Source organism: Vombatus ursinus, unplaced genomic scaffold, assembly GCF_900497805.2.
Source record: "Vombatus ursinus unplaced genomic scaffold, bare-nosed wombat genome assembly UNPS02014768.1, whole genome shotgun sequence".
In the NCBI taxonomy this organism is placed as follows: Eukaryota; Metazoa; Chordata; class Mammalia; order Diprotodontia; family Vombatidae; genus Vombatus; species Vombatus ursinus.
In genome coordinates this window covers 23,230,553-23,250,629 of record NW_020954546.1, presented here as the reverse complement: position 1 = coordinate 23,250,629, position 20,077 = coordinate 23,230,553, and the positions used below count along the sequence as shown (strand labels likewise).

At 48.4% G+C, this 20,077-nt stretch overlaps 1 protein-coding gene across 1 annotated transcript in view; it reads left to right on the top strand.

Annotated features, from left to right (window-relative positions):
- DOC2B (double C2 domain beta) overlaps positions 1-19,855 on the top strand; it is a 62,235-nt gene extending 42,380 nt beyond the window's left edge. Inside the window, exons 4-9 of the mRNA XM_027862425.1 lie at positions 2,894-3,003; positions 6,109-6,235; positions 9,936-10,093; positions 15,135-15,216; positions 16,141-16,237; positions 19,518-19,855. Coding sequence (XP_027718226.1) covers positions 2,894-3,003; positions 6,109-6,235; positions 9,936-10,093; positions 15,135-15,216; positions 16,141-16,237; positions 19,518-19,654 — 711 coding nt within the window. The 3' untranslated portion in view covers positions 19,655-19,855. The remainder of the gene's footprint in view (positions 1-2,893; positions 3,004-6,108; positions 6,236-9,935; positions 10,094-15,134; positions 15,217-16,140; positions 16,238-19,517) is intronic.
- Positions 19,856-20,077: the final 222 nt, after the last annotated feature.

The window sequence follows — 20,077 nt, the reverse complement described above, 5'->3', positions numbered from 1 at the left end:
TCCTGATCTGCAGGCCAGCCTTGAAAATGGGGCTCTGGTGTCCTGGTTTCTCTCTCCTCCTCCTAATTGAGTTGCTTTTCCCAGCCTCCCTCAAACTGCTGAAGTAATCCGGCCCAGAGCATCACTGGCAAGGTGCTGGGGAGGCCTGCTCCCAGCGCTCCTCAGGTCCCAGCAGGGTGCAGCGTGGAGGAGGTGGAGATGGACAGAGAGCTGGAATGGAGAGAAAGAGAAGGGAAGGGAAAGGATCACAGGATCAAAGATTTAAAGTTGAAAGAGACCCCCAAGGCCATCTGTTCCAATCCCTTGATTTTACAGATGAGGAAACCGAGGCCCAGAGGCCATCTACTCCAACCTCATTTTACAGATGAGGAAACTGAGGCCCAGAAGCCATCTACTCCAACCCCCTTATTTTACAGATGAAGAGACTAAAGTGAAATATAGATCATCACTCTAGAGCTCATTTTACAAATAAGGAAACTGAGGCTAGGGAGTAGGTGTAGGGGATAGATTGTGGGACCTAGAGTCAAGAAAACCTGAGTCTGAATCTGCCTCAGATACTTACTATCACCTACACGGACAGATCTCTTAATTTCTCTCAGTTTCACTTTCTTTATCCGTAAAAAGGGGAGTCCCCTACTCCAATGAAATCATAGCCGTAAAACAATCACACAAGTAAAAGATCTGATTTTCACAGAGTCCAGTTTGGGACAGTAGCTGTCTGACATTGGACACGTTGCTTAGATTCTGTTTGACAAAATGCTTTGAATTTGTACCATCTCACTTTGAGCCTCAGTTTCCTCACCTGCTCCACCCACCTCACCACATTGGCATGCAGAGCAAATAGGTGGTCATTGAGTGAGCACCCCACAAGAGAGAAAGCGCTGATCCTCACTGAGTCTGTGCAATGGCGCTAGCTGGATGCCTGGTTTCCCAGACTCCTTTGCTCACAGGCCTTTAGTTTCCTCCTGATTTTGGTTCCTCCTGGTTCACAAAGGAAGATGCGATCTTATGGGTTCCCTGGGGGTTCCACATTCTGCTCCAAAGCTCTCACGGACTCATGCACCATGGGTCTTCTGTGTTTGACATCAGCTCTGACAGCAGGAAGCAGAGATTCAAAGGGACAAGAGTCCAGGCTGCCAATAGCCCCCAGCTCTGGAGACCTGGGGAATAACCGAGGAACAGCCATAACCACCCCTGCTCATAGAGCACCCAGAGTGAGTGTTCTTATTTGACACCATGATTGGGCAGTCCTTTGAAAACAGGCTCTGGCTCACACACAGGGTCAGGCTTTTTGGAAATCTAGTGCCAACGTGTTAGACCCAGGGAAAGCAGCTCCCTCCCCCATCGCCATCCCTTCATTTGTCTGCCCATCTGGGTGACATCTCTTTGGCAAAGCCTGCATTGTCCTACCCTCTCTAGAATGACCCCATTTACCACCTGTGGCTTCCTCTGCTCCACACTGTGTGTAACTGGACAATTCACTTACACCTCTCTGCAAAATGAGGGTGTCAGATCAGAAGATCCCTAGGGGTCCTCCCAAGTTCTCAGAGGTAACTGAATAAACACGTGGTGCTGAGGATCCTGCTCCTGGGCGGGGCTCATTGAGGAATTCCTCCTTCTCCTGCTTCCTAAGGTCTGAAATTTGTCAGGATGGTGCTAGTCAGATTTCTAGATTTAAAAGGGTAAAGATTTCACACTAACTTTTCCAACTCCGGGCTTTACTGATTGTATAGAAGCTGGTTTAGTAAACGTACCCACTCATATGAAAAACTTATGCTCTCTGTCCCACCACCATCCTGAGCTCCTCATCCTGGCTGAGTGCAGGGGAATGGAGGTCCTGCCATAAGAAGAAGGATTTATGAAATGCCTACTATGCGCCAGGGCACTGTGATAAATGCTGAACATACAAAAGCAAAAATGAAACAACAGTACCCGCCTTCAAGAAGATACCTTTCTACTGGGAGTGACAAAATATACCACACAGAAAATACGTTTAATAGGAATGTATATGTAGAGCCTATGTCAGATTGTACACCGCCTTGGGGAGGGAGGGGGAAAAAATGTAAAACTCAAAAACGTATGGAAGTGATTGTTGAAAACTAAAAATAAATTAATAAAAAAAGAAAAAGTATACACACATAAATATAAACACAATAAATCCAGGGAGAGGCTCTGATCGATGGGGGAATCAGGAAGGGCGTCATATTTCTACATGTCTTCAAGTTTAAGCTCTGCTCAAGGAAACAAGGAAATCTAAAAAGTGGAGATAAAGGCAGCTGAATGCCAGTGCTCTAGCTCGATCGAGGTTCTAGACGACCCACAGATGTTAGGGTCCATGTGGTTTTCCTATTGGGGTAGACAAAGGGAGCTGGAAAGCTGGAGCCCTTACAAAGGCTAAGCAGAGGGATTGATAGAACCCCTCTGAACTCCATTGTAGTCACGGGCAGTTATCAGACACTCTTGCTGTCTCTATCAGCATGGTCCTCCTCCTTCCCTGGGTGAAGGGGGCCTGGTCTAATAGCCTGCATCAAGGACTAAGCTTTTCATTCAACAAACAAATCAGAATTAGAAGATTTGATTCCCCCCCTAGGAGAAGAAACCACTAAAATTTGCCCTGATGGTCAATGACTATCCATCTCCTGAGAGCAGATGAGAGCCAAGCACAATCACTGCACCCCACAAGCTATGGGGGTGGGAAACTTCGCCGACTCCACAGTTCTGCCTCCCTGGGGCCCTGCTGGGGGGAGCACCGAGAGGACCCTCTTGTCCCGATGCCCCAGGGCGTAGAAAGCAGCTGACACCTCTGGCTGTTTTATCCCAGAGGCTCCCCTTGGGCTCTCCTCTGGCATAATTATCTCTTCTGCCTTTATTTCTTTCTTAAAATTTTTTCTAGGCAAATAAACTCAGAACAAAAACTCTTCGGAATACCCTAAACCCCACCTGGAATGAGACCCTCACCTACTACGGAATCACAGATGAAGATATGATCCGGAAGACGCTAAGGTAAGGAGGACCCCACTGGGTTGGCTGCTGGCTCCCCTCCCTCCCTTGTTCCCCCAGTCAGGGCTGAGCTAAAAAGAGCTGATGCATCTTAGCGTCAAGAACCATTTTCTTCCTAATGAGTTGTCTCTATTTTCTATGTCTATGTAAAATTATCAAGTGCAGCCAGGCAGCAGCACCAGCCAGCAGCTTGTTCAATCCAAACACAGTGGGGGCTGCTGGGAGAAATGGCTCTCCTGGCAGGGAGGGAGACCTGAACCGAAAAAGCCTGGGCAGCAAATATGGACCAGGAGGGTCAGTCTGTGCCCAGGCAAGTTTATCTAAGAATCAGAGCACCAGACAGGAACCTCAGGGGCCAGATGTAACATGGTTCCCACCAGCACCATTGGGCAAAGTCATTACCATTACTGTTAATGACAGTAGAATGGTGAGTGACATTCATCTAGTGTTACAAAGCACTTTTTTTTTCCAATTCTGACCATGCTCAGGAAACCTCAGTGGCTCCCTCTTATGTCATATTTTGGGGAAAGGCACTGGCTTTGGAGTCCTTAGACCTAAATTTAGATACACGCCCCCCTCCCCAGCCTCTTCTGGATATAACCTTAAACAAGTCACTCTGGGCCTCGGTTTCCTAATCTGTACAGGGACTGGCCTGGGTGGCTTCTGAAAGACCTCTCTGCTTTTGAATGAAACATAGACTTCTCCATTTGGTCTTTAAAGCCTTTCACCGCCTGGCTCTGGTTTTCCTTTCCAGGCTTAAAGCACATTTTCCTTATTCCCAAACTGTACCTCCCGGGTAAAGTGACTCATTTGCTGTTCTCTATACGTAATGTTCCATTTCCATCTCTTTGCCTTTGCACAGGCAGAGCCTTGCCCCATACCGTCCCTTCTCTTCTCTTCTTTTCTCCCCATCATCAGAACCCCAACTTCCTGCATAGCTCAGCCAAAGCTCCACCTCCTTCAGGAAGTCCCTAACCCAATGCCCAAAGTTGTTGATGCCTCTGCCCCACCCCCCCAAAAAAAATCACTCATTTTTATTTTGTGCTTAGTTTCTGCTTATAATGCCCAATCCCCCACCCCACACCCTTAGAATATAAACTCCCAAAGGGCAAGGATGACTTTGTTTTTGTGCACATAGTAGGTGCTTAATAAATGTTTGCTCAATAAGTTAATTTGAATGAACATTTATTAAGTTCCTACTCTATGCCAGGCACTGGGCTCATCATTTCTTTTATATCTTTTATCATTTTTATGATAAAATTTTATAGCCACAATTTTATATGGGCATAGTTCCAAATTGCTCTCCAAAATGGTTGAATCATTTCACAGCTCCACCAACAATGCATTAGTGTTCCAACATTTATCATTGTCCTGTTTTGTCGTGTTGGCCAATCTGATAGGCGTGATGTGGTACCTCAGAGTTGCTTTGATTTACATTTCTCTAATCAATAGTGATTTAGAACGTTTTTTCATCTGACTATAGATAGCTTTAGTTTCTTCCTCTGAAAACTGCCTGTTCATGTCCTTTGACCATTTATCAATTGGGGGATGACTTGTATTCTTATAAATTTGACTCCGTTCTCTATATATTTTATAAATGAGGCCCTTATCAGAGATACTGGTGGTAAAAATTCTTTCCCAGTTTTCTGCTTCTCTCCTAATCTTGGATGCATTGGCTTTGTGCAAAAACTTTTCAATTTAATGTAATCAAAATTATCCATTTTGCATTTCATGATATTCTCTATCTCTTGTTTGGTCATAAATTCTTCCCTTCTCCAGTGATCTGAAAGGTAAACTATTCCTTGCTCTTCTACTTTGCTTACAGTATCAGTCTTCATATCTAAATCCTGTACCCATTTTGACTTTATCTTGGCATAAGGTATAAGATATTGGTCTATGCCCAGTTTCTGCCATACATTTTTCCAGTTTTCCCAGCAGTTTTTGTTAGTGATTTCTTATCCCAGAAGCTGGAGTCTTTGGATTTATCAAATAGTAGATTATTATAGTCATTGACTGTTGTGTCTTGCATACCTAACCTATTCCACTGATCCACCACTCTATTTCTTAGCCAGTGCCAAGTAGTTTTGATGATTGCTGCTTTATAATACAATTTAAGATCTGGTACAGTTAGGCCACCTTCCTTTGCATTTCTTTTCATTAATTCCCTTGATATTCTGGACCTTTTGTTCTTCCAGATGAATTTTGTTATTGTTTTTTCTAGCTCTATAAAATAATTTTTGGTAGTTTGATTGGTATGGTGCTGAATAAGTAAATTAATTTAGGTAGAACTGTCATTTCTATTATATTAATTTGGCTTACCCACGAGCAACTGATGCTTTTCCAATTATTTAGATCTGACTTAATTTGCGTGAAAAGTGTTTTGTAATTGTGTTCATGTAGTTCCTGATTTTGTTTTGGCAGGTAGACTCCTAAAATTTTAAAATGTCTACAGTAATTTTAAATGGCAAACAACAATTCCTAATGAAAGTGTTATACTCATTTTATAGATAAGGAAAAGTGTTGTACCCATTTTACAGATGAGGAAACTGATACATTGGATTCCAAGCTCAGGGAGATATCACTGCAATACAGAAGCAGAGAAGGGGATTTAGGATGAGGGAAGAGAGTTGGGGGGGTTAATGCAGGAAGGCCTTTTGAAGGAGGTGAGCTTTAAGAGATAGGGACTGGATTTCACGGACATAAGGAAGTCCCAGAGGAAGAAACTCCCTCCACCAAGACAGGAAGCAACTAGAGGTTGCCTGTACAGAGAGCACCTTTGTACTTTGTATCTTTGTTGTACAGAGTACCTTTATAGTCTCAGGGAGTCGCCAAAAAGTTAAGCGATTTGCCCAGTGTCACACAGTGCTGGATTTGAATCCACGTCTTCGAAGTTCTGAGGCCCAATTTCTAGCGACTCACAGATTAATACAAAGGTAAGGCGGTGCTAGCACAGCTCCTCCCTCAGCTCTACCTGGAGAAGAGAACGTCCGCAGGTCCCACTCGCTTGGACGGTTTCCTCCTGCCCCCACCTTGGTCCCCATCCTATGTTCATTAATCCTGGATACCCTTGACCCTGCTCTATGACAGGCAACCTGTCTTGCTTTCCAGGATTTCCGTCTGTGACGAGGACAAATTCCGCCACAATGAGTTCATTGGGGAGACTCGGATCCCCTTGAAAAAACTGAAACCCAACCAAACCAAGACCTTCAGCATCTGCCTGGAGAAACAGCTGCCGGTGAGTGCAGAGCTCAGGGAGCCTCAGGGGGCCCGATTCCTGACGCTGCCAGAACAAGGCAACCTCACTCTGACACAGGAGGCAGCGCGGTAAGGAGGCGGTTGTTGGGTCGTTTTCAGTCATGTCTGACTCTCTGTGACCCCATTTGGGGTTTTCTTGCAAAGATACTGGAGTGATGGACCATTTTCTTCTCCAGCTCATTTTACAGATAAGGAAACTGAGGCAAAAAGGGTGAAGTGACTTGCTCAGGGTCACATAGCTAGTAAGTGTCTGAGGTCAGATTTGAACTTAGGAAGATGAGTCTTCCTGACTCCAGGCCCAGTGCTCTAACCACTATACTTCCCAGTTGCCCCAGAATGAGAGGACCAGGATTCAACTTGCACTCCTGATGCTTCCTACTTCTGTGACTTTGGGCAAGTCTCTGGGCCTCAGTTTCCTCCTCAGTAAAATGAGGGGCTGTTCCAGATGGCCTTCCAGCTCCAGATCTGTGATCTTACAGCTCTGAGGGATACCCTTGTATGCTCCTAGTAGCCAATCACAAAGTGTTCATGGGGGGGCAGGTAGGTGGCATGGTGGATAGAGCACTGGACCCTGGAGTCAGGAGGACCTGAGTTCAAAAGCAGCCTCAGACACATACTACTTACTGTGTGACCCTGGGCAAGTCACTTAACCCCAATTGCCTCATCAAAAAGCAAAAACAAAAACAAACAAACAAACAAAAAACAACAAAGTGTTCATGGAATGGAATGTGGAGAGCTTACTGCCCTCTCAGTCAGTGGGCTTATTATGAGTGACCCCATCACGTCCCCAGAGCCCAGCACAAGCATAGGAAGGTCCTGTGAGGCCTAGAGGATTATCAGGCCTGACTAGAGACACAAGACTCTTTCTACTGCACCTCAGAGGGTAGTGAGGAAATTCTCACTGCCAATCAATCAACCAATCAATAAGCATTTATTAAGTGCCTAGGGGTAGCTCGGTGGCACACTGGACAGAGTGCCAGGTCTTCTCGACTACAAGTCTATCCACCTGGCTGCCTATAATTAAAATGTGTTGGTCATATTGAGGAAGTTCTGACTTGCAGATAAAGGCAGAAAGTCCTGTTCATCAAAATGAGAATCAGCTCAATCAGGTAATCAATCAGGATATTTACATGAGGAACTGCAATTCAGTCTACTACCCACCGCAAGCAGGCAGAGGAGACACACACACACACACACACACACACACACACACAGAGGGGAGAGGAACAGGGATGAGATTCAAGCGAAAGAGAAGACAGAAGTGGATCCGCAGCGATAGAATCCTGCAGGGATGACTATGGCTCACAGGAATGCTGAAGATGGCACACAGCAATAAGGACACTTTCCCAAGGCCCCACTGGACCATTCTTGCTGGGATGCCTTGGGGCTCCTGGTCTGGCCAAGGCAGAGAAGCTCTGAGCCTCTCAGCCCTCGGAAAAAGTGTGAGCAAGTGAGAGAGGGAGAGAGAGAGAGAGAGGGACAGAGAGAGAGAGAGAGAGAGAGAGAGAGAGAAAGAAAGAAAGAGAGAGAAAGAAAGAAAAACAGAAAGACAGAGACAGAGAACGAGAGAGGCAGAGAGAGGAACAGAGAGAGGGAGGGAGAGACAGAGAGGAAATTGAGAGAGAGAAAGAGGGAGGGAGGGAGGTAGAGAGAGGAGAGAAGAAAAGAGAAGGGGGAGGGAGAGAAAAGCTTAGTCCCACAGTCGGTAATTCATACACTTTGTCTTCATACTAACCTAGGGGTACTCACAGTAACACAGTCAGGTCTGTGGTCAGCAGGTAGGGGGCTGCCCCTCCCTACCCACCTGGTTCTCCAGTATATCCACTCTCTACCCATCCCGTATAGAGGGCACAGTGGACGAAGTTCTGGACTTGAAGTCTGGAACACCTGAGTTCAAATCTGAATTCAGACACATTAATTGAGTGACCCTGAGTGAGTCACTTCAACAGTATCTGCTTCAGTTTCCTCTATAAAATGGGGGGAATCATAGCACCTACCTGTTGATCAGATCACATGAGATCATATTTGCGTACCAGTAGAGTGATGGAGTGGGTCCCACATGTGTAGTGAGGCCCCAAGTGTGTCAAGGACACTGTCCTTGGGTGTGGCTCCCCGGGAGGCAGAATAGACATCCCCAGACTGTTCTCCTCCCCACCCCCTTCTCCAGACGGAGGACTCCTATCCCTGCCAGGAGGGGAAGTGGGGGGCTGGGGCTGGAGGTCCCCCTGCCTCCCAGGAGAAAGGGTAGGCTGGAGGTATATCAATCTGCTCCCTTTAAATACTGTTCATCAAGGGGATATGACTGGGTGTCATGTAGCTTCAGATCACTTTGGGAGGAGGAACCCAAGGTTGACCCCTTTCCCACCTAACACCAGTTCCACAATGAACACACAGGGAGAATAGCAAAGATGCCCATTTCTCCAGATCACAGCAAAACAGAAATCAGAGAAGGTCTGCATAGGAGAATCCATCCCAGACAATACAGAGGGAAGGAGCTCTCCCATTGGGAGTGAGATAACTCAGCTCAGCCATGAGAAGCAGACTTGGCCCTCACCCACGGGGAAACTCCCCGACGTCTCTAGAGTAGCAAGCTGGGGACAGAGACATGATGGAGATGGCCAGCTCCCCTTAGGTCGTCCCAGGCATTTCCTTCAGGAACCTGGAGTGGGCGTGGCCTCTCCCATCCTCTCTCCCAATGCTTGAAGGACACACTCACTCTAACAGTCCCCAGAGGGGGCTGGGCAAAGACTGGAGCCCTGGACTCTCAGGACAGGACCTCCATCTCCACCAATAGGAGAGAGTCCCATACAATGAGTAGGGGGACAGGGCTTACATTTGCAACATGCTCTGCAAACCTCCCAACTATATAAATGCTATCTATTATTATTATTCTTCAGTATTGGGACATGTGACACAGAATTATTATTGTGGCTTCAGTTTGTCTTTTCTGAGAGAGTCAGCATGGAGGAATGGATATGGAGCCGGCCTCAGGGCCAGCAAGACCTCAGATCAGGTGCCATCTTTGTTACCTGAGGGACCCTGGGCAGTCACTTAACCTCTCAACCCTCAGGCCAATGCATTGAGCCACACTCCAGAGTGTGGGCCAGAACCAGGTTAAAATGGATTTGGAAAATGTTTAAAAATACAACAGAGACAGCGTTAATTTGTGGTTTTCTAAGTGCAGGGATCCATTGCTATTTGAGCTTGACACCACTGCTCTAGGTAATTCGCAAGGTCTATAAATGACAGAAGACCCAACCTGTGACCTGCATTGGGGGGGATCTCCCCATATCAATGAAACTAGGGGTCAGGATTTGCTGCTCGTTCATTTCAGTCATGTCTGACTCTTCGTGACTCCATTCGGGGTTTTCTTGGCAGAGATACTGGAGGAATTTGCCATTTCCTTCTCCAGCTCACTTGACAGATGGGGAAACTGAGGCAAACAGGGTTAAGTGACCTGCCCAGGGTCACACCGCTAGTAAGTGTCTGAGGCAGGATTTCCCGACTCCAAGTCCAGCACTCTGTCTCCTGCATCACCACTAGATCGAGCGGGGCTGACTGCGGCGGTCTCATCGGTCTGAGCAGAGCCTCTCCTTGGCGGGCTGGTCCATGGTGCGATGGGGACTGTGGGGTGGGAGGCCATCTTTGCTCCTACCATCCTTGCTCTGCTCCCCCCACAGGTGGATAAGACGGAAGACAAGTCCCTGGAAGAGCGAGGGCGGATCCTGATATCCCTCAAGTACAGCTCCCAGAAGCAGGGCCTGCTGGTGGGCATCGTGAGGTGTGCGCATCTGGCGGCCATGGATGCCAATGGATACTCCGACCCCTACGTGAAAATGTAAGCCAGTGGGGCACCCCTCCCTCTTCCACCCTCAGAGGGTCTGGGTACAGAAGGGACCGCAAGGGCCCGCTGATTAACCCCCTTCTTTAACAGATGAGGAAACTCTGGTCTAGGGATAGTAGGTGGTTTGTTCAGTGTCACCCAATTAATAGGGCCGCTAGGGGGCGCCATAGTGCACAGAGCCCCAGACCTGAAGTCAGGAAGACTCATCCTCCCAAGTTCAAATCCAGTCTCAGACACTTACTCGCTTGTCACCCTGGCCAAGTCACTTTACCCTGCTTGCCTCAGTTTCCTCATCTGTAAAATGAGCTGCAGAAAGAAATGGCAAACCACTCCAGTATCTTTGCCCAAAAAAACCCCAAATGTGTAGATAGAGCTCCAGCCTTGGAGTCAGGAGGACCTGAGTTCAAATCCAGCCTCAGACTCTTGACACTTACTAGCTATGTGACCCTGGGCAAGTCACTTAACCCCCACTGCCTCACCAAAAAGCAAAAAAAAAAACAAAACCCAAGTGGGGTCACAAAGAGTCAGACACGACTGAAATGATCAAACAAAAACAACAACATAGGTACTAGGTGTCAGAGTCATGATTTGGACCCAGATCCACTAATTCCAGAGCCCATGTTCTTCCCATCGTACCATGCTTCAAGGCAGATGGTGGTGAAGTAGTTAGAACTCTGGGTCAGGGGTCAGGGAGGGCTGAGTTCAAATCCAGCCTCAGACATTTATTATCTGTGTGGCACTGGGTAAATCACTTAAATTCTCTAGACTTCAGTCTCCTCATCTGTAAAATGTGGATAATAATAGCACCTATTTCACAGGGTTATGAGAATTGGAATGAGATAATAGTTGCAAACCATGCTTAGCACAGCCTTGCAGAATGTTGCTTAGTCATTGTTCAGTCCCGTCCGACTCTCCCTGACCCCGTTTGGAATTTTTCTGTGCAAAGATACTGGAGTGGTCTGCCATTTCCTCCTCCAGCTCATTTGACAGACGAGGAAACTGAGGCAAACAGGGTGAAGTGACTTGCGCAGGGCACACAGCAGGTGCCAAATAAATGCTGATTTCCTTCCTCTTTGCCCCTTCGAGCCACAGGACGCAGCTGGCTCAAGGTGATGGCGCCATGGGGCCCAGGTCTGGCTGAGCCAGGGCCAGGCAGCTCCTCTCCATGGGAGATGCCCCGTCAGAAGCAGCAGAGCTCAGAAGAATCTCAGGGAGGAAATGTAGCAAGAGTTCACTGAGCCCCAACTTTGTCCCCAGCCCTGTGCTCAGTACTTCAGAGGGGTGGGTACAAGAGAAGTCTGGAAACAGATTTAGAGCTAGAAGGGTCATCTGGTCCAACATTCTCATTTTTCAGAGTAGGAAACTGAGGCTGGGAGAGGTCAAATGACTTTCCCAAGGTGACTCTCTATGACCAACACAAGCAGGATCCAACCCCCTGGCACCTGCCCTCTGGTCGCTTCCAATCTCTCCCAGAAGAAAATGTGACAGTAGTGTGGCATGCTTAAGTTAAAAGTTCCCAGTCTCCAAAAGGAAGGTCTGCCCCTGGGTGTGGGGGGAGATGTGACCATCTGCGATGCCAAGCTGCGAGCCTGGGCCACTTCTGCCTGGGCCACGGGCTCCTCCAAGTGGCACCCTCCCCATAACCCCTCTCCATGCCTCCCCTGCGCTCCCATCATTTCATGCCTTCAACAGCAGATGCCCCTGGAGAATGGGTTCTGTGTTCAACGTCTGTACCTGGTAAGACACCCTCCCCTTCTTCTCCTCCCTCAAGCCTTTATGCCTCGGGTTAGGAGAATAAGTCACAGAGAACATAGTTTATGAATATACATATTGGAGTGAAGGGTACATGCTCAAAAATTTTTTACCAACATAAGATCAAAAATGTTTTTGGAGACTGGCTATAGCAGGTAAGCTCAGGCAGCTGGGTGGAGCAGTGGTTAGGGCACTGGGCCTCAGGAGAACCTGAGTTCAAATCAGGCCTCAGACACTTACTAGCTGTGTGACCCTGGGCAAGTCACTTCAACCTGCTTGCCTCAGTTACCTCATCTGTAAAATGAGCTGGAGAAGGAAATGGCAAACCATTCCAGTGTCTCTGACAAGAAAACGCCAGATGGGGTCACGAAGAGTCAGACACGCCTGAAACGACTGAACAAAAACATACAGTGGGTAAAGGGGGACCTGACACCTGGGCTGCTTGGGAGCTGTCTGAGGCTGGACAAATTATGACCCATTCTGGTCCTCAGTTGCTTCATCTGTCAAATGGGACTTCGATTGTGCCTGCTGGGAGGCTCCTGGATGTAAAATCCCCCTTTGCAAATTGTAAAACACTAGATGACCATCAGCTTGGGTTACTCTATTCAACTACTCAAGGCTTAGGGGGTCCTGGGGCTCTCCAATGGAGACTGAGAAAAGTGGCTTCGAGGTCAGAGACCTGGAGACAATCCTCTAGTGGAGCCGCAGCGCCCCCTTGTGTTCACACCGCACATTGCAGCGTACAGCATAACTGCATCGGTAAATGAGCGCTAGGCTGGGAATTCCTGGATTCCCTGAGTTCAAATCCCACCTGGGACACTTACCAGATGGGTAAGGCTAGGCAAGTCACTGCTCCTCTGAGACCTCAGTTTTCTTACCAGGAAAACAAGCTCTCTCCGCATGATTTAGCAACCTTATTCCTGGGTCTGGAAATACTTCTAGAAAATGAATTTATAAGATGATAGGTCTAGATTGGAAATGGACCTCAAAGGCCAAATTATCCAGTCCTCTCATGGGGAAACTGATGCCCCAGTGAATGCGGTGACTTGTGAAAGGCCTGCAAGGCAGTGCGTAATACCGGCTACAGAGCCAACCTTGAAGCCAGGGAGACTGGTCCTCAAATCCTAACCCCGGAAGCATACTGCATGTGAGAGTGGGCAAGTCACTTCGCTTCATCTGCCTCGGTTTCCTCATCTGTAAAATGGGTATAATAGCACTTACCTCTCGGGGTTGTTGTGAGGATAAAATGAGATAATATTTGTAAAGCACTTTGCAAACCTTAAGGTGCTTTATAAACGCTAGGTATTATTATTATCTCCTCCAATACCCAATCTTTTGCCAAGGCCTATTGATTTTACTTTTGTAACATCTCTCGAATATGCCACCTTCGCTCCTCTGGCACCGTCTCTCCCAGGTACAGGCCTTCAGCACCTCATGCCTGGACTCCTACAGCAGCTGCTGGTGGGTCTGACTGCCTCAAGTCTCCCTGCACTTTCTAACCCAGGGCTTGCTCAGTCGAGGGGCCACACTTGAGGACCACGTGGCCTCAAGGCCGCAGGCTCCCCACCCCTGCAACCCATTCGGCCTCTAAGGTGATCTTCCGAAAACATAGCACGGCACTCCTCTACTCAGTAACTACTGTGGCTCCCCATCACCTCAAGGATCAAATATAAAGGGGCAGCTAGGTGGCGCGGTGGATAAAGCACCGGCCCTGGAGTCAGGAGGACCTGAGTTCACATCCAGCCTCAGACACTTAACACTCACTAGCTGTGTGACCCTGGGCAAAAAAAAAAGAATCAAATATAAAACCCACTGTTCAGCACCCAAAGCCCTTCATAACTCCTCCGTCTGGTCTTCTTACACCTTATGTCACCCCATGTATCTACAATCCAGTGACATCGGCAGCCTCGCCACTCCCCTCTCTCCCACCTCCGGGCATTTCCACTGGCTGTCCTCATACCTGGAATGCTCTCCTCTGCATCCTGGCTCCCTTCAAATCTAAGCTAAAATCCCATGTCCAATAGGAGGCTTTTCCCAATTCCCCATAATTCTACTGACTTTCCTCTGCTGGTTATTTCCTTTTTTCCCTGAATAGATCTTGTCCATGCATAGTTGTGGACATATTAACTGGGGGCTCCCCAGGGCTCAGCACAGTGCTGGGCACATAGTAGGTTCTTAATACATGAAAACATCTGAGGAGCCAGAGTCATAGGTTCTAAGATCTAGAACCGGTCACCTGATCCATGCTCCTTATTTTATAGATGGGAAAACCAAAGTGATTTGCCCAGGGTCACCCAGGTCGGCTGACTCCACCGTCAGTGTTCTTACCACCGAACCATCCTGCCTCTCTAAGAAATCTTCATTGTTATAGGGCTAATATCCACAGCAGAAAAGACAAATTAGCAAATTGGTGAATTGTGCCTCTGTTCCTATAGCTATCTATTCTTTTCTTTCTTTCTTTTTGGCTACGGAATGAGGTTAAGTGACTTGCCCAGGGTCACACAGCTATAAGTGTCAACTGTCTGAGGCTGGATTTGAACTCAGATCCTCCTGACTCCAAGCCTGGTGCTCTACTCACTGCCCCCTCTAGCTATCTACTCTTAAGATGCCTCTGCTGCTTAGTCAGTCTTCATCAGGGCAGTTAGCATATCAAAGTATTTGCTGAGCCTGATTCCCAGGAGAGAAGGAGAATTTGTGGAACCTAAACCCATCTAGAAATGCAAACACATGTTCATTTTCCCAGTGTAAAAAGCTTTACACTATTGTTGTTCAGTTGTTTCAGCTGTGTGCAACTCTTTGTGACCCCATTTGGGGTTTTCTTGGCAAAGGTACTGGAGTGGTTTGCCATTTCCTTCTCCAGCTCATTTGACAGATGAGGAAACTGAGGCAAACAGGGTGAAGTGACTTGCCCAGGGTCACACAGCTAGTAAGTGTCTGAGGCCTGATTTGAACTCAGCAACAAGTCTTCCTGACTCCAGGATGGGCCACTCTATCCACTGCACCACCTAGCTGCCCCTTATAATATTTACTGAGACCTATTAATAAATACCCTTGGGAATAGAATTATAAATGAAAGCACACTTCATGAATTTGCCAATGGCTCCTCTCTGAAGACGATGTGCACCTTCGATCACGGTATAGCTAACGTTGAATGAAATGGGATTTCAGTGGCAAGGGAAATCCCTGAAATATTTCCTGAGATGTAGAAAGTTCTCGTCCAGAGAGCCCAGCCCAATCTCCTGACACTTCCCAATGCTGGCCCGCTTCTTGGTTATAATTACAGATACCTGAAACCTGACGTGGACAAGAAATCCAAACACAAGACGGCTGTGAAGAAGAAAACCCTGAATCCAGAATTCAATGAGGTGCCAAGCGAGAGGGGGGACGGAATGAGGGTAGCCCAAGGTTGGGCGGAATGATGTCAGCCTGGGTGCGAGAGGCAGATTACTGAGCAAACAGGCAAATTCCCAGAACTGGACTATGCCCCGGCCAGAGTTTCTAGGGATGCCTGGCCTCCCACCATGAAAGAGCAGGTCCAATTCATTCCTCCAGCACACACATTTATTCAGTCCCCACCCATGCTGGACACGAAACCAAAACAAGAGAGCCCCTGCTCTCAAGGAGTTTCCATTCTACGAGGGGAAGGGGATGGAGAAGTACATGCATAGATCATTAAAATACAAAATATTAAAACATTGATATTAATTAGTAATTAATTTAGTATTAAAATGCAAAATAGCAAAAAGCAGGGAGATCTTGCCATGCATGGGAGGCAACTGGTGCAAAGGTACAAAGAGAAAGGGGTGGAAATGCGGTATGGAGGAACGCAGGTAGGCTGGACTGACTAGAATGTGGAAGGCATAAAGCAGAGGTTCGTTGAAGTCTAGAATCAAAGGACCTGGGTTCAAATCTTCCCTCTGATAATTCCTTCCTAGACACCTCTCTGACACTGAACAATGGGTCTTTTAACCTCCCTAGGCCATGGCTTTCTTTAAAGGGGAAATGGGGAGGGGCTGGCCAGGGGCAATTGGACCACATGACCTCTGAGATCTCTTCCAGCTGAAGATCATGGATCCTATCACCTCCTCATTTACAGATGAGGAAACTGAGGTCCGTAGAACTCAAGTCATTTGCCCAGGGTCCCTTAGAGTAGCCCAGCCAGGATCCAGCCCCTGCCTCTCAGCTTCAAAATTCCAGCTTTTTCCAATGCCACCCACACCGGGCAGTGAGGCGGGCCTATCTGGCTCAGACAGGCTACGCTGACGGCTTTGCTCTATTTTGGACGTTAGGAGTTCTGCTATGAAATAAAGCACGGAGACCTGGCTAAGAAGACCCTGGAGGTCACTGTCTGGGATTATGATATCGGCAAATCAAATGATTTCATCGGTAAGGAAAGAGAGGGGCCCGAAGGGGGATCCTCCTCTTCATGCCCAGGCACCCAGGGGAGGAGGGCATTAGAAGAGGGGGTTTCCTGGGATTTGGAAAGCTGCTGAGAAGTGGGGGAGAGGGGGTGGGACTCCAACCTGGGGTCAGTATCGCTTCCTGAGAAGAAAGGCAAGTAATGTACAACTCCACGAGTACCAGTTATTTCATCCCAGACCTTGGACAGGGAATCCCACAGAGTCAGAGCTGTAGGGGGAAACTGGAGTTAATTCATCTAGAATTTCCTAAATGATGCCCCATGGAACCCTCGTATGGCCCCTGATGAGAATAGGATTTCTTTAAGAAAATACCCATGCTACCCCCAAACCAAGGCGGGGCCCAAGGACCTAAGGGGGAGTCTGGGCCAAGCAATCAGGCAAGAGGCCTTTATTTCAAATCTACTACGTGCCAAGCCCTGAGATGCACATACAGAGAATGAAATAATTCCTTCTCTCAAAGAGCTCACATTCTAATGGAATTGCACGGTGGATATACAGAAAAAATGTAGAGAGAATAAATTCAAGGGAGTTAGGGAGACAAGGCACCAACAGGGGTGGGGGAGAAATCAGGAAAGGTTTCACGTAGAACGTGGTGTCTGAGCTGTCTTGAAAGAGATTCGATTAGGTGGAGGTGAGGATTGAGGACATTTAGGCGTGGGGCACTGGCTGGTGCAAAGGCATGGCGATGGAAATGGGAGTCTCTAACAGAAAGAAAGCCAGTGTGGCTGTCCAGTAGAGGGAAAGAAGGCAAGTCATGAATGAGACTGGGAAGATAGGTCAGGGGCAGATTGTGAAGGTCTTTAAAAGGTGCCAGACCCTCCTTTCTGCAGCCTTGGCTCTAATCCACTCCTACCCCCAACGAGGCCTGAAGAGACCCAGGACAGGGACCGGAGACACCACCTACTCCTGCTAACAACCTAATGGGAGCCTCAGCCCCCTGCCCCTCAGAGTCCTGGCCCCTTGCCCAACAAAAAAAAAGTACGACTGAAATTGTACAAGAGAGACTGTAGAATCCCTGACCCGTCTGGGCCTGGCTACCAGTTAGGGATGCCAATGTCGACAGTTATGTAGGAAGGCCTTCTAGGCATGGATCCACGTTCCCATAGAGCTTGGGGCTGAGAACACCACTGCACCTCCACAAATCCCCATCCAGGATGACTCACTGATGGAGTTACCCCAGTAGACCCATTCTTACCAGCCACCAGGATCTAGGAGGGCTGAGTCAGACAAATACCCACTGGATGACCGCCCTACCACCGGCACGGCTATAGGGGATTGACAAGAGGGCACAGACAAGGCAGGGCCAATCTGTAGACCTGAGGGTGCCATGGAGAATAGAAATCTTGCCCACTGGTCAGGAAGTGGTCCCATCCTTCCATGTCTACAACCTGGGCTGCTGTCCTGGTTAACAATTCCCAGATTTCCCCTGCTGGATTTCCTCTCTGCCCAACCTCGTGAGCATGGAAAGACTTCCGCCTCATAGTAAACTCTGTCCCATCTGAGACCTCCCATCCCTGTAAAGCCTTGACCCTACCCACAGGTGCCTCCCACTGGCCCACAGTACTCTCTGCCTTGCCAGCGACTCTCACAAACATCCTCTGTTCCTGTCAAACCTTTGGCCCAAGATTAAATATGGCGGACCATGACCTTGACCATGGAGCACCTTGTTCATGGACTTCCTTTCATGGATATCAAACCCAGGAGTTCTTTGGTCCAGTTAGTCTGGGAAACACTGATCTAACCCACCCCCCTCATTTTACAGATGTGGAAATCAAGGCCCCGTGTGGGGATGAGAGTAAATGAAAAGTCACACACTGAATTAATGCTCCCAAATCAGGACCAGGGTGGATTTATCCTTGAGCCTCTGGTGGGATTTGGATTCCTTCAGAAGCTCTGGTGGATCTAGATGGTCATGAACCCAAGGCAGAAGCCGGGACAGCTCTGGAGCAGCAGAAACGTGGTTGCCCAACAAGGATTCAGTTACTCCTGTGTGCCCCCTGCTGTGGGAAGTCCTGAGTGTGGCTCTGAGAACTTAGATTCTCCCACAGAAAACAAGGCGAATGATGATAATAATACATCAAACAAGATCATGTTTGTAAAGCACAGTAACTGGCACATAGTAGGTGCTATATAATTTTATCATCATCATCATCCTTATTGATCATATTATCATGATAAATTTTATTGATCATAATTTATCAATATTATGATTATCATATTGATCAATATCATAAGTCCTACAAAGCTGGAAAGATTGAGAATGGGTTACCCAGGCTGCCCAACTTCTCAGCTGTAGCATTTCTCAGGAACTGCCTCTTATGGCAACGAGGTGACGCAGTGGATAGAGTGCTGGGCCTGGCTCAGTTAGCCACAACAGGAGAATGAGCGGTCAGCGAAGGTCCTTGAGAGGGGCCACCCTTGGATTCAGTGTACCCAGCTCCCCCTATGTTAGCATGGCAAGTTGCTGCCTGAGGCCACAGGTAGACACAGGTTTTCAAGGTGTAAGGGGGAGGCGGAGGTTCTCAATCCCTGACGTCACATCTCTGACATCACAAGCGAGGAGTCACTAGATATTAGCCAAGAAGGGTCCAGCTGAATAAAATAGGGAATGGAAGCATTGGGGTATGGAAGTCTTCAGAAAAGGGCAAGAAGATGGGATAGGTATTAAGCAGGAAGAGGAGGCATGGCCAGAGTTCAAAAGAGAAGTGATCTGTGGCAAGCCAATGTTTTTGGTCTCCAAGAGGCTCATGGGCCCAGGCATTTTGTGCTCTCACACCAGGCCTTAAAGGACAGGGCTGTTTGTACAAGGGAAAAGGAAGGGAGACCACAGGCACAGAAATTCTTACAACAACCCTACCCTGCTCACGCCCCTCTAACCCAACGGTCCATACTGGCTGGAGAAGGGGCCGTCTCTAGGCTGGCCAGAGCACCAGGTCTTGGCTGTGTCTGGGCCCCAGGAACAAAGCAGGTTCTCACCTGAAGAGTCCCAGACGTGCGTCCCTGGCACTACCCTCTGCGGCAGTGAGTCCCCATGTATATGGATTCCCTGGTTCATGGGATTGTAGGGTCTAGAGCCAGGGGAGACCGGAGAGATTCTCTCAATATCAATATCTGTACCCTCGAGGTACAGACGAGGGAACTGAGGCACAGAAGGATCACCTGACCTGCCCACAATCACACAGTAGGTGTTTAGTGTCTCAGAAGACACCCTCTTTTTCTTGACCTAAGCTCCTCTTGCTTTTCAGGAGGCGTCGTGTTGGGCATCAACGCCAAGGGCGAGCGCCTGAAGCACTGGTTCGACTGCCTGAAAAACAAGGACAAGAAAATCGAGCGCTGGCACACGCTGACCAATGAGCTGCCTGGAGCTGTCCTCAGTGACTGACCTCTGCCCCCTGCCCCCTCACACAGCCACAATTCAGGGTCTGAGCTTCATGTTTACTCAGCAGCATCAGAAGGCTCCTGCACCACCGCGTACACAGAAACACCACCTCGTCTGTCCACTCTGGACGCTGGCAAGTGCCAGGCTGGGCCCAGGGCATCCAGGCGCCAAGAGCCAGATGTCCCCCATGCTGGAAGCCCAAGGTGGGGCCAGGCCCACCTGCTTCTGGTCCCTGTGCCCCCTTCCTCTCTCTGCCTCCAATGTTGGGGGAGGGGGGAGTGGGGCCTGGGGGAGGATGCCGGGTTCCTGCCCTGACCCCGCTTGGCTCCATATCAGGGAGGCACGAACAGGCCCAGGACCGAGCCAAGCACAAAGCCAGAGTAGGTTGACCATCAAGCCGGGCAAGAGTGCCAAGATGAGGGGCTG